Consider the following 12,929-nt stretch of genomic DNA (forward strand, 5'->3'; position numbering starts at 1 on the left):
TACATATGTTCATGAGACCTTGGAGTACAGATGGACTTCAGGGTTGACCTTAAAATATGCTTCTCTAACAACTACAGAGTGCAAGGAGGTCTCATTGAATTTGAGGTTTCCTTGATTAATTGGAAAAAATAATAAAAAATGATTGTTTTAACAAAATTCAAGTATCAGTTTCTAATTTGATATGCCATATTTTGAATTTGATCTACCATATTATCTAGTAATATACTTTTTATATATTGTAATTGTTTTGAGAATTTGTTTTATGGTTGGACATATGTTTTGCTACTGTTGCTGTGACAGAATTCAGCTGAGTGTTTTAATCCAGCAGATATAGCTCATTGGTTTGATTGCCCTTGATTGTCTGCTTGGCTATACTCTTATGCTTGTGGCATGCAACAAATTATTAGGTTAATAATGAGTTGGAAGAAATTTTAGTTCTGCATTATGCAGTATGTTTAGTTGGGAAAAGAAGTTTAGGAACTAGCAGGAATTTACAGAACATGCTTAAGAAACCTGAACCCAACCACACTAAAATCAATGAAAATATATTCGTTGGTTTCAGTAGGTTTCAAATTTAAATAAAAATGAGTGCATAGCAATGATGAAGGTGCGTGGATGTGAAAGAAAGAAAGAAGATTAATACTGTTTTAACGTGCTGAAGCACAGTTATTCTACAGGAATACTTTTCAATTAGAGGCTTTGACTTTTTATTAAAAGTGCTTTTATTGGTACAATGCTAGTATGGATGCAGTTAGGTGGTAAAAAAAGTGATTTATATCAGTATAACATAAATAGAATAAGCTAAACTGGTACAAAGCATCTTCATGCCAGTATCCACCTATGATGTATTGCCTGAAACATACTGATACAGTTAGAATAATCATTTGGGGTAGAAAAGCTCTTTAGCTAAGTCTGTGCACAACAGTATTTAGTTGGTACAGGAACGCAGGCAAAGAGCTCCTAGTATTGAGGCAACTATATTGGCAAAGTTGCATGATATCGGCAAATATCAGCCCTCAACCAGGAACAAGGCATGCTATACTGGTAACAGCTGAAGTATAATTTTTGCCCCCGTTAAGGTCTTCTAACAGCACGGCTATATGCAGGCTGGACACAGGCATGGGCAAACCAGGCGGCCCCCCAGGGCCCGGACAGAAAGGGGGCCTGAAAATGGTGAAAATAATGATGATTATTATGATTATCTCTGTCAAAGTGAGGGCTGATACTAAAAGTTCACCCGGGGCCACTGGGAGTCTAGGTACATTGCTGGCTATATCTGTCAGGGATCATACTTTTCCATACCCCAGAGCAGCAGAATGATATTAACAGGAATCTACAGTGCATAAATGTATCGGAAACAGTGCTGTATCTGTCCCCTGCTGCTACTAGGAATATGGCAATTTAATCCTACTGAAAAACAACTGGGAGGCTGAATCATAGACCAAGTCCCCATTGTGTTAATATCTGTACGTACGTTTTGAGTCTGATCCTATAACCTTTATTTCCTCATGACATATTGAATCAAAACATTTCTTAAAGAGGCAACATCTCTTAGGGACAGTAATTTTATCCAGAGACACAAACAGGCTTCTGCATAGTATGATGAATGTCATTCAAAATCATGCCACCAGAATCTGTGGGGATTCTGAAATTGAGCCCTTTGGCTATTACTGATGCTGCTCCAGTAGGAATATTAAATAATCATAATGGCCTCAATTTAGGAAAGTGCTTAAGTACATGCTGAAAGTTAAGCATATACTGAACAGGGATGCTTTCCTGAGTCAGGGCCAGTACGAATACAGATTGTAGGTTTGGGCCCAATGATTCCCTTTCAAAAGGGAAAAGCACACAATGCTTCACAACAGATACCAGCAGGAAAATGTCTAAATCATTATCAGTTTCAATTGAGAATCTAATAATTACTTCACTTTCATGCCTGAGTTTAGGATTGATTTTCAGCTCTCTTTGCTGTAAGTTTTTCTGCCAGCCAGGCACATTTGTAAAAGAAAAAAGAAAGCCATCACAGTTCCTCATAAATATTTTGTTGAAGGGATTCACCTAATTAATTATTGTGTGATTATGAAACAATTTTGATTATTAGGCTGAGTCCAAAACCAAGTAATAGTTTTGTGGGATCCACTAACCACCTTTAGTTATTGATCTTTTTAGAACTAGAATTCTGTAGTACTGAGGCTTCACTTACCACCTTGATTCTGATTCTGAATTCATGTAAGCAGTAAAAGTCACCCCATAGATTTCAATAAAGTCATTGGCAGAGAAAAGTGTAGTATTCACTCAGTTTGAGCAACAGCAGAATGTGACTGTAATGTGGGTCCTTAAAAACTATTTGATGATAAACTTTGAACACCATTGGATTTTGAGAGAAAATTGATCATAGAGCACTTTATTTTCTTGCATTTCTCTTCCCTTATTTATTTATTTATGTTAGGGCAATTCACAAAAAGAGGAAAAATCGATTTTGCCTCACAAAAAACCTGTAAAAATCAATGTGATATCATAGTTGGTTGCTATTGAGAAAGTTATTATGTAACTAACCAAAGATAATGATCACTAAGTAAGAGAAAGCACTAGTAGCTGATAATTGTTGAGTTACAAACATTTGGTTTTCATAACCCTAGTGTTAAAAATGAGAGGGTAGAAAAGAAGGCCGGAGAGGCTGCTGTTTTCTTTAAGAAAACGAGACCCCAAAAACCTTTTTTGCTTCAAAGGGGAAGCCACAGATAGTTAAGTAATTGCTTACATACATGCACAGATCAATCTTAAGTGTTGTGAAAGTAGAGATTGCAAACAACTCCTGTGCAGCATATGTGATATCATGCAGGTAATTATTATGCAGGTTGTTGAACAGATTTAAAAAACAGTTTATCTTATCAGTTGGTATAGAAATAGCAGGCTTATCTATTTGGAACAGTGACATTATTGACTTCAGACTTGTTGATTTGCAGGACAGGGATGTTATCTCACATTTACACATTTAGGAAGGTTAGTATACGGGGGGGGCTATTGAAGAACTTTCTTTTAAGACTCTTTGTCTACTGAGTCTGTAAAGACTCTTCTTTCTTTTTTACTAAGTTGATCCTGATGCATTCTACCAACCTATATTTCTTTTCTTTGAAATACATCTTGGAGAGGTAATGTGTTTCATACCTACTGTTTTAAAGATGCTGAATGAAGGTCTTTAGTGTATATGTGCATGTATGCATATAAGAAGACTTCATCCCACAACGCAAGACGTCATGTTTCCACTCATCTGGCTGCTGATCATTATTTGTGAGCTGCTTTGTGAAGAACCAGAATGTTTGGTTTTGATGCCATGCGGTCAAAAGGTGTGTATGGGAAATTAATTGCTTGGATCTTTCCAACAAAGATTCGCAATGTTAGGCCAGGTACAGATGTTATACTGTTATCGGTACAAGTGATTGGAAGCCGGTCTATACACATAACAGAAAAGAAGTCTGGCACATGTAGACTGGTTTAAAAAAAGTGGAACCTGGCCTAAGATTTCCCCCCCTCACCAAAGGGTGAATGTATGTTCTGTCTGCTACCAATTGAAACTATGCCTTTTACAGAAAACTGCATAACAGATCGATTTCGCCTCAGGCTTTTTGAATGTCTGTACCTAGCCTTAGAGAAGATTTCACTCCCAACCCATTGACTAAGGCTAGGTACAGACATTCAAAATGCCCTAAGTGGAATCCATCTCAGTTATGCGGTTTTCTGTAAGCAGTGTAGCTTAGATCAGTAGCAAACAAAACACACATTCACCCTTTGTGGGGAGGGGGAGCAGAGGCAGAAATCTTAGATGAGGTTTCACCATTTTTAAACCAGTTTATGTGTGCTGAACTTCTGTTCTGTTACAGGTATAAGCTGGTACTTATACTGGTAAAAGTGTAATGTCTGTACCTAATACACATAGACAAACCCACTGAAGTCAGAGGGGATCTGTCCACATAGATTAACTTGCAAGGTTGGGATCCTTCTTTGTGATGGCTAAGGTATAAAGTTCAATATGCAATAACATTCCACTACCCTACTCTCTTTTAGGGCAAGGAGAAGGTGGCATGATGACCAGAATAAGGATCTCCCCAGGAGTCCCCTATAGTGCTATGAAAGCGTGTGTTTTGTTTCTGTAAATTAAATAGTTCTGACTCCCTAGAGAGCTTTCCATGATTGCCCAATTGTTTTTTTTAAGGAAAATGCTATTAAAGACATAATCCCTTTATCTAAGTTGCCTATGCAATTAAGTTTGTTTATATTTCAAAACAAATGCATTAAAATTAAAGCAGATCCAAAAAGCTTAAAGCAAAAGCATGATCACATAAATTACTACATGTAGACTCTTGGTGGCCAGATTGATCAGAAACTTAATTCAGCATTTTAGAGCACATGTTTGGCAGATCTCATATCTCTTAAGGAAATACTAAGCTTTTTCTCGGGGGTGGCGGTTATCAAGGCAAAACTATCTTATTAAGAATTCAATTAAAGATAGCACAGGCTCAATGGAACTAGTCCAGTAAATATAAATCAAGTTGAACTAGGAGACATCTGCCTCTTTTTTTCCAAGCTGCAGTTTAAAGTCTGAGAAGAGAAGGATGTGGAGGTGGGGCTTTCACTCCTTTCCAGTTGCACATATGCAACTCTGCAAAGGACCAGATCTGTGTTGCTGCTGCTTTTAAATATCTGGTAGAGCGAAAGCGATTGTAGGGTACTGCCTGCAATGTAGCTCACAGAATTAAAATACATCATGCAAAGAGGCCTGCTGTAGAAATACAATTCTGCATTGTAGAATTTGTCATTTTTTTCTGCTTACCAGATAACTCCCATGAAGGATGAATTTTGGTAACTTTTCTTTTCAGAACAAGAACACAAACAACCTGCAAATATTTCCTCTCAGAGCTCTCCAAGAGAAAAGACAATTGATTCTTTTTATGTGACAGATAAGAATTTATTATGATATAGTGCCCTGCACCTTTCCTACATACAGATTCTACTATGCTGGTGCACTGAGAAATTATCCATTGGGAGTTGATTTGCAGCAATATTTATGATAGATACAGCCTGGCCTTTTGACTAGATTACATTAGAATTATTAAAGCTCTTTAAAGTTAACAAATATGGCATGTGCTTTTCACAGAAAAGCTAGTGATAGTTGGGCATTAACTCACTTACGCTTTTTCAAAAATCCTGGCTATGTACACTAGAAATAAGACATAATGGCAACGTTATTTAATATTGGTGTTGCAGTCGTGCCAAGAACCCTCAACCAGGAATCAGAATTTTGCCAGGCTCTCTGTGCCCATCACTGTTCATAATATACTAAAGTTTCTCTAGATTCTAACCTTGCTTAGTGATGCAGTTCCATTGATTTCAGTGGATTAATCCTGGCTTGTTCTCTGTAAGGGATCAGAAATAGGTCCAATTTGGACGGAAGAATTTTGGAATCATCAAACTCTAAGGCAGTGATGTTGCACAGAAGTTCAAGCAGCTTGATCTATTTTCATCTTCCAAAGCCCAAAAGAAAGCCACAGGTTAATGCAAAAGGAGAGTAAACTTAGATTGGAGAGCCAATACAGCCTTTCCCCAGAGAAAAAAAGGAAGATAGTGGGCCAAGTGCTACTCTCTGGAATCCATACAAGTCCATTGACACCAGCTGGGTTATATAAGTGTAACCAAGAACACAATTTGATTTTTATGTTTTCTGGAGAGAAGTCTTTTTTATAACAGGCTCAGGAACATCTTTTCCTGGCAGTTATTCCTCAAGCACAACTCCCACTGATGTCAAGTAAGGAATGAATGCAGGATTCTGCCCCAAAGTAGCAGCTGATGTGTTAAGAATATAGGCCCCAATCCTGCAGTTGTAACTATGCAGGGAGTCCTGCCATGCCTGTGTGGAATGCCTGTGAGTCCTGACTGAAGGACCCTGACCAGGATCTTACTGGCATGAGAACCTAATAAAACTTCATTGTAAGTGTGAGAAAGCGTGACCTGCAGTGAGTGCCTAAACTTTGGCCCTGATTTGTACCTCACGGTTTTCAATGATCCTAACTGATCTATTTTAATTGTTTTTTTAAATCTAATCTGTTTTAATTGTTATATTATCAAATATATTTGACCAGGTTTTGGGCTGACAGTTGAAGTATATGCATGGGTACGGGGGGAAGTTCTAAGGAGCGGTTTGGCTGCTTAGATTTATTGACTGGCTGGGTAGACTTATGACTGGCATACTGTTACTGCATGGTCATCACCCGCAACTGTAAATCTAATTAATGGTTGGGTGTCTAGTGTTTTTTGTAAGGGCTTCTTTTTACTTTTATTTAAATGTAAATAAAAATAACTAACTGATATTCTGATGTTCACATCCAGCTGGAGGACATCCTATTTCTCCTCACTCCCAAATTTCCTTAACAAGCAAATCATAAGTGTTGGTGTACACTACTCACCAGCCACCTATACTAATCGTTGAAACATAAGGCCAGACTCTCAGTACTGGTATATTGCCTGCATCAATTTACAGCAACCTAGAATCTGGGCTACTAATTTTTTTTAATGGCACAGCAGTTTTTAGCCTGAGATTACTTTCTTCCTTTATTAAAGCTCAAGTGAAGGTAGAACAGGAAAAGCTACCAAAAATTCTACACTTTTGCCAGCCAACAACTTAATTTCCCAAAGATGGCACAGCTCTCCTTCTGCTGTGGGTTGTAGCAGCACTTTTTAGTATATTCACTCATGAAATTCTCCCTGCTTAAAGCAAGGCGCACAAATTTTGAAGACTCTGGGTTTAGAGATTTCAAATTCCTCCTGAGTCTCATGGAAGTGATTCTAAGAACTATAGTTGTACACTTAATTATATTTCTAGGAGAAACAAGTGACAAAATATGTCACCAAAAGAAATTTCTTTGGTTACAGAATCCACTCCTCTTTCATAATAAAGAAGATAGTGCAGAGACTAGCAAGAGTGCTTTACCATTATGAAAAACACAAAAGCTAAAGTAGGGATTTTAAAGGATAGAAGATATTGAACAAGGATGACTTATAATTCTACGTTGCAATCAACCCAATTCTCTTTTAAAGACAGAAGTCTGGGTACTGTAAAACTGAAGCTGTTCAGCACAGATGACTGATGGAGACAAATTAGGTCTACTTAGATGAAGCATAGGCATTGCGATTTGTCCTTAGTGATCCTTTACTATCTCCATCACAACAGAACTCTTACCATAGAACTGACTTCAGTAAGTTGAAAACTAGCATACTTTTGTTATTCTTTCAAACTGTCATTCAGTTTTGATCCAATATTTCTCCTTACTGTGTAAAAAATCAGAATACTCTAATAATCTAGGGTCAGTAATTTATATCAGAAATGCTAAGCCATTAAACATGGGTAATGGAAAATGGTATTTCATGTGTGTACTAATGCAAGTGCACCACCCAAAATACATTTGATTCTCATATAATTTTGTGTTTACTTTAAGGCTTTTTCTCATGCCCTTTATTTTGGGGGTTTATCTCATATTCGAGCATTGGCTGGCCAAGTGCTAGGAATTTGGTTGATATTGTGTAGTAGATTTATTCTTTCCCCGGAAGAGAGACAAACATAAACAGATCATCCAGAATGCATTCTGCAGGGCTTTTAAAGACACTAGCATGAAAAACCTAAAGCATTAATATGTAAATACCAAACTTTAAAATCTTTCCTCTCAAGTAAGCATATTTTCATGTTTAGTGGTGCATTTAAAAAAAACAAAATATGTTTTGAAATAAACAGGTTTAGTTGCAATGTCACTGTTTCTTCAGTTAACAATAGTTAACCAAGTTCTGTATTTTATGAGTAATTTCCAGGGAAAGGGACTACAACATCTGTTTGTTTCTTTAAGGACAAAACAAAATAAGGATGCTAACAAACCTATTCACTTTTCCCATAGAAGAAACTCCTAAAATGATGTTCAGATTGTAAAGAACAATCACAAGGATGTCACAAGGATGTTACAATCACTGACTAACATCTTCCAAAATGAATAAAGGTTGCAAATGCTTTATTAATATACAGCTCAATTCACATAATGCGTATGGCCTTATATTCAACTACTGGTATATCTCACTACAGACTTACTGATGTTAGCTCAAATTTAAAAGTTTATGCCGGCCAATAGATCTTACTGACATGGTGGTTTAAAACCAAATCATCGTTACTGCCCCACTGATGCTTTTAAGATTTTAAACTTCTGGTTCTAGCTTTCATTCTTCCAGAGCTAATCTCCACCTACCTACTATATTTCTGTGCTTTCTACCAAAAGAAATAATGGAAAAAATCTTTGCACATTTGAAACCTTTCAGACGGTAGTTTAAAAAAAAAAAGGGGGTGGGGGGCATTTGGATGATGCAGCATTGAGATGCTGGGTAGCAAATGGCTGGAGAGATGTGTATGTGTGTACGCGCGTGTGACCTGAATTTGTATATTTGTTTAAACATCCTAGAACTTGGAATACTAATTGAAGTAAAGTTGTGCCTGTTTCACTTGAAACTACAGGAGTATGTTATCTTTAATTACACAGAACAGAACAGGAAAACCTCTCATTGCTGGATAAGTCAGCAACAGTCACCTACTGGCATTCTTGAAGGCCAGGTGGCATTTTCCCAGCTCCCAAGGCTCTGATTTTGTAATCAAAAACTCTTGATTTTTGTGTTGAACAGGATCTACAGCCCCTTCAAAGAGAAATATTTTTTGTCTGTTTCTTTTCAAAACCCAGGCATAAAAGAAGCTATCCGGGTAATATCCTTGTAACAAGGGACAGATTCTTCCACATCCCAAAACTGCCAGACTCGCAGGATCGTGTCTCAAATGTGTTTTGCCATCTCCTATGTCTTTACTGTCAGGCACACTACACAGCCTATCAAAGTTACTACTTGTGGACAAATGTTTGCTAAAATATGCTAACGTAATAAAATACATTTGCAAATTTCACTATGTTTCTTAAGACCATTGAAAATGTTGATGGTAGAAACAGTTTTTCTTGCCCAAAAGTGCTAAAACCAGATGCCACCACCATACAAGGCCATTTATCAACGTTCTTACCAGTGCAACCTCAAAAATACATGACCTATATACTTTTTCTAAAGTTGGGGAGTTGTGTGTGGGGTTTTTTTTCTTTTTCTTTTCACACTTTTGTTTTTAATTCTCAAGGAGGGAAAGTCATGGCTTAAATGGAGATATAAATAAGATGTTCTAATGTTTGCCAGTTACTGTGTGCTACTTCAATAGGACACAAACTGAATACATTTGCTTGGTGAAATTTTCAAGTCTAAATTTAACTGCTTCATTCTTTTCAATTAATATTCAAACTTTGTTGTCTAGTATATCTATTTAGAGATACATTATTTGCGTTCTATTTCAGTATCTTTCTTGTCAGACCAATGTGCTTGAAACAGTGTTTAAAAAAAATTAATTGAAAAAACCAAAATGCAGTTATTGCCCCTAATATACTGTACAATGCTGAGGAAGATATACAGTTGGTAATAGATAAAAAAGCATTGGCTAATGCTAGCACATAAGTTAGGACACAACAGAATATATGCATTGTTCCATTGTAGCGTTCTATTATTCAGCCAATCTAAACTCCTGAAGAAATGTGTTTGGGACATTTTACATCTGTTTTTGACAAAGACAGCAGAAGATTCCCATAAGGAGATTTTTTTTTTGTTCGACTATTTGCTCCAGTCAGTTTAAAACATATTAATAGGGAAATGGCAAGGGAGTTTGAATGTTTATAGTTTGTTTGAAAAGGCTGTTTTGCTTTATTTGCATCGAAATCTACAGCACCACCAAAGAAAAAAAAAAAAAACAGAGGAGACCTGTCTTATTCATGACCATATTAACAAAATAGATAACCTAAAAAATTCAAATTGTCTGGAAGAATGAAATGGATAGACATTTTAGATTAGTGAAACTAACCTCCTTACAGGTTTCTGTGAATGAACCATAGAAACATTAATTACGACATCGCAGAGATTTTAGTAAAGACATTGAAATACTTTGTTTCACATGCAAATGAAACACAAATTTTTCTAAATTTTCTAAAATGTTCACTATCTACATTTTACTCCTACATTTGCTTTTTCAAATTGCATCTTGCCAGTTGCATCAAGGTTGTTGTCTGAATCATTAGTTGTTGATTAAACATGGATTTTCAGCAACAAATCCCAATGGACTAAAGCAAGCTTTCTTTTTTTTCTTTTTTTCTTTCTTTTAAGGAGGTAATTCTATTTGGGAAATGCAATTATTTGACTTTGCTGTGTGTTATACTTCAAAATGAGAATGTCCCTTTTATCTGTTCTTTACTAATAAGATCATTCATACTATGTAAAATGTTGATCTGGCTTTGTTCTGTATCTCAGATGCTCTTTGCCAGGCAACAAAACAACAGGCACATATGTGAACTCTGTGAAATATAGCATAATTTACAGATAGGGCTGGCGTGGTTACGGTAAGACTAGGGCATTATTTGGGGGGGGGGGGGAGTCCTCCTCACAATCTTAAAAAGGAAACATAAGAGGAAGTAGTTTTTTATAGTGGAAACTGAGGAAGAGTTCAGTAAGTAAAAAACTATGTTAAAGTCCAAATGTTACTGGTACAAGCTGGGAAGGGAAACTTAAGTGAATATGAAATTGAGAGAGGTTCGTTCTATCTGTGTTTACTTTTATTTGCAAGGGGAGAGGGGAAGTGGGCATAGCCCAGGCAAACAAGCACAGGATATCTGCTGACTATACAGAAATATTGCTCAGATCAGAGCAGGACTGATTCTTTGCTGAACCCCCACAATTGCAATTGCAACGCTATAAAAGTACTTAAAGCCTGTTTCCTAGATGCTGACACTTTTAAGACACAGCCATGCTCCAACCCAACCAGCAGCTGTTTCAGATCTGGTTGTCAGTAGGTTTCACTAATTCTTTTCCTTTCTCTCCTATATTTCTCTAAGAAATCTGCCCTGGCAAATTTCATTGTATTGGCCATTCAATTTTTATTGCTTCCTTCTTGGTAGCAAACCTTTCAAAAGGCAGCAGCAGGGATCGACTTGAAATGAGGCAAAGAGCATATTTTTCTTACTAGAATCTGCTCCTCTTTAAATGTGTCCACCCATCAAAAAGTGATCTTGGTAAAAAGATCTTCAGCTTGTAATCTAGATGTTCGTGGCCTGCACTTGAAACCAATACAATCACCAAGACCCTTGCGCTAATGAGAGATTTCCTCTTCCCTGTTCTAGACTATCACCTGAATCCCTGCCTTACCTGTCTTGTGGATTTTTTTTTAAGTAACTAGAATCTGCTAACGTCTTCCCTGCACCCTTTAAAAATAAGATTCAGATCTATGTTGCGGCATAGATGACATGACGCTTTCATCGCTCATGCTCTTTTGCAGAAAGCAAAGCAAGAGCTGAGGCAGAAATCACTAGGAGATGGTTAGAAACAATACAAATAATAAAAAGATATATAGATATATATAGATATATATATATATATGTAGGTACCTACCCCTTTGGCAGTTGTGTTTGCTTTACCCTGATGCTGGCTAGTGTGAGGCAGACATGGACCACGCTCCTTCCATCCTCCACACTGAAAAGGCGTAACTGAGCCTCTCATGGGCCACGTAGCTGCAGCTTGTCATCTTACTGTCCATCTCGTCGCTCTGTAGGACCTGGTAGAGGAAGTCTATGTACCTGGCTGCGAGCTTGAGGGTCTGGATTTTACTGAGTTTGTCAGAAGGCAACGTGGGGATGATTTTCCTCAGGGCTGCAAAGGCTTCATTGAGAGACTGAGTCCTTTGCCTCTCTCTGACATTGGCCAGGATCCTCTGGCTTTGCAGTTCTTCATAAGATTGGGAGCTGGGGCTAGACTTTTTCCCCCTCTTGCCTGGGTTGGGGCTGCCATCTTCACTGGATTTCTTACTGTATCTTCTCTTCCTGCCAAATCTCTTTGGCTGCCTTTCCAGCTCCTCTTCACTGGTCCCCAAACTATCCACGGGGGAAACAGGAGAGCTGGAACTTTCTTCCATTCTTTCTGTGAAGAAAGGGAGGGGAAGCGACTTGGGTTTGGTTTGGGTTTTTTTTTTTTTGCCCCCCTCCTTGTGTTGTGTGTGTGTGTGTCTTAAATACGCTTTAAAATTCCTGAGACAGATCCTTTGGAAAACAAAACAAAACAAAAAAAAAACAACACAAACACAAAATAAAAAAACAGGAGGGTTTATATTTTTGCTGAGCAAACGTTTTCCAGGTTGCTTGCAGGGCTCTGATTTCAAGGACAGGATTGTGCAAAAATTGAGGTCTTGGAGAGAGGAAGTTTTTCTAACTTTTTTGGAAACTGTAGCTGGGCTCAGTTGCTAAATAGTTGTCAGAAGTGAGGGAGGCGCGGGGCTGCTTCCTCATTGGCCGGGCCAGGGCAGTGGGAGGAAAGAAACCTCCTTTTTTTCTTCTCTTCTTCTTCTTTTCCTCCCCCCTTCACTTAAACTTTCACAGTTTTATGTTACACTTCACTTAAAGGCTCGGGGAGGCACCTCGGAGCGCGGGCAGGGCGCAGCCCTCGACGGTGCTCCCAGGGGCCGGGGCCGGGGCCGGGGCCGAGCTCGGCTGGGGCGGGGCGGGGCGGGGCGGGGGCGCCCTGCCCGGCCCTGGTGAAGGGAGGCGGGAGCAGCTTGTCCCGGGCCGGGAGCTGCAGCCGGCTCCGGCTCCGGCTCCGGCGGGGAGCAGGGCTGGGCGGAGGGAGCCGGGCCGCTCCGCTGGGCAGGGCAGGGGATGCAGTGCCAGTGCCACACACACACACACTGGGCAAGGCAGGGCAAGGGATGCAGTGGCACACACCCATACACGTACAGCATAGGGTGCAGTTTCACCACACACACACACTGGACAGGACAGGGGACA

At 38.7% G+C, this 12,929-nt stretch overlaps 1 protein-coding gene across 3 annotated transcripts in view; it reads right to left on the bottom strand.

Annotated features, from left to right (window-relative positions):
- The window catches only part of TWIST2 (twist family bHLH transcription factor 2), a 79,688-nt gene extending 67,177 nt beyond the window's left edge, over positions 1–12,511 (bottom strand). For 2 of the 3 annotated variants that reach the window (XR_009462045.1, XM_019492340.2), the window contains exon 1: positions 11,545–12,511. Coding sequence is in view for 2 of the 3 variants with exons in the window: in XM_019492340.2 (XP_019347885.1) it covers positions 11,582–12,064 (483 nt within the window). In the remaining variant the exon portion in view is untranslated. The remainder of the gene's footprint in view (positions 1–11,544) is intronic. The other variant, XM_014594396.3, reaches the window with a different exon arrangement.
- Positions 12,512–12,929: the final 418 nt, after the last annotated feature.

The sequence above is a fragment of the Alligator mississippiensis genome, chromosome 4, assembly GCF_030867095.1.
Source record: "Alligator mississippiensis isolate rAllMis1 chromosome 4, rAllMis1, whole genome shotgun sequence".
NCBI classification, from domain to species: Eukaryota; Metazoa; Chordata; order Crocodylia; family Alligatoridae; genus Alligator; species Alligator mississippiensis.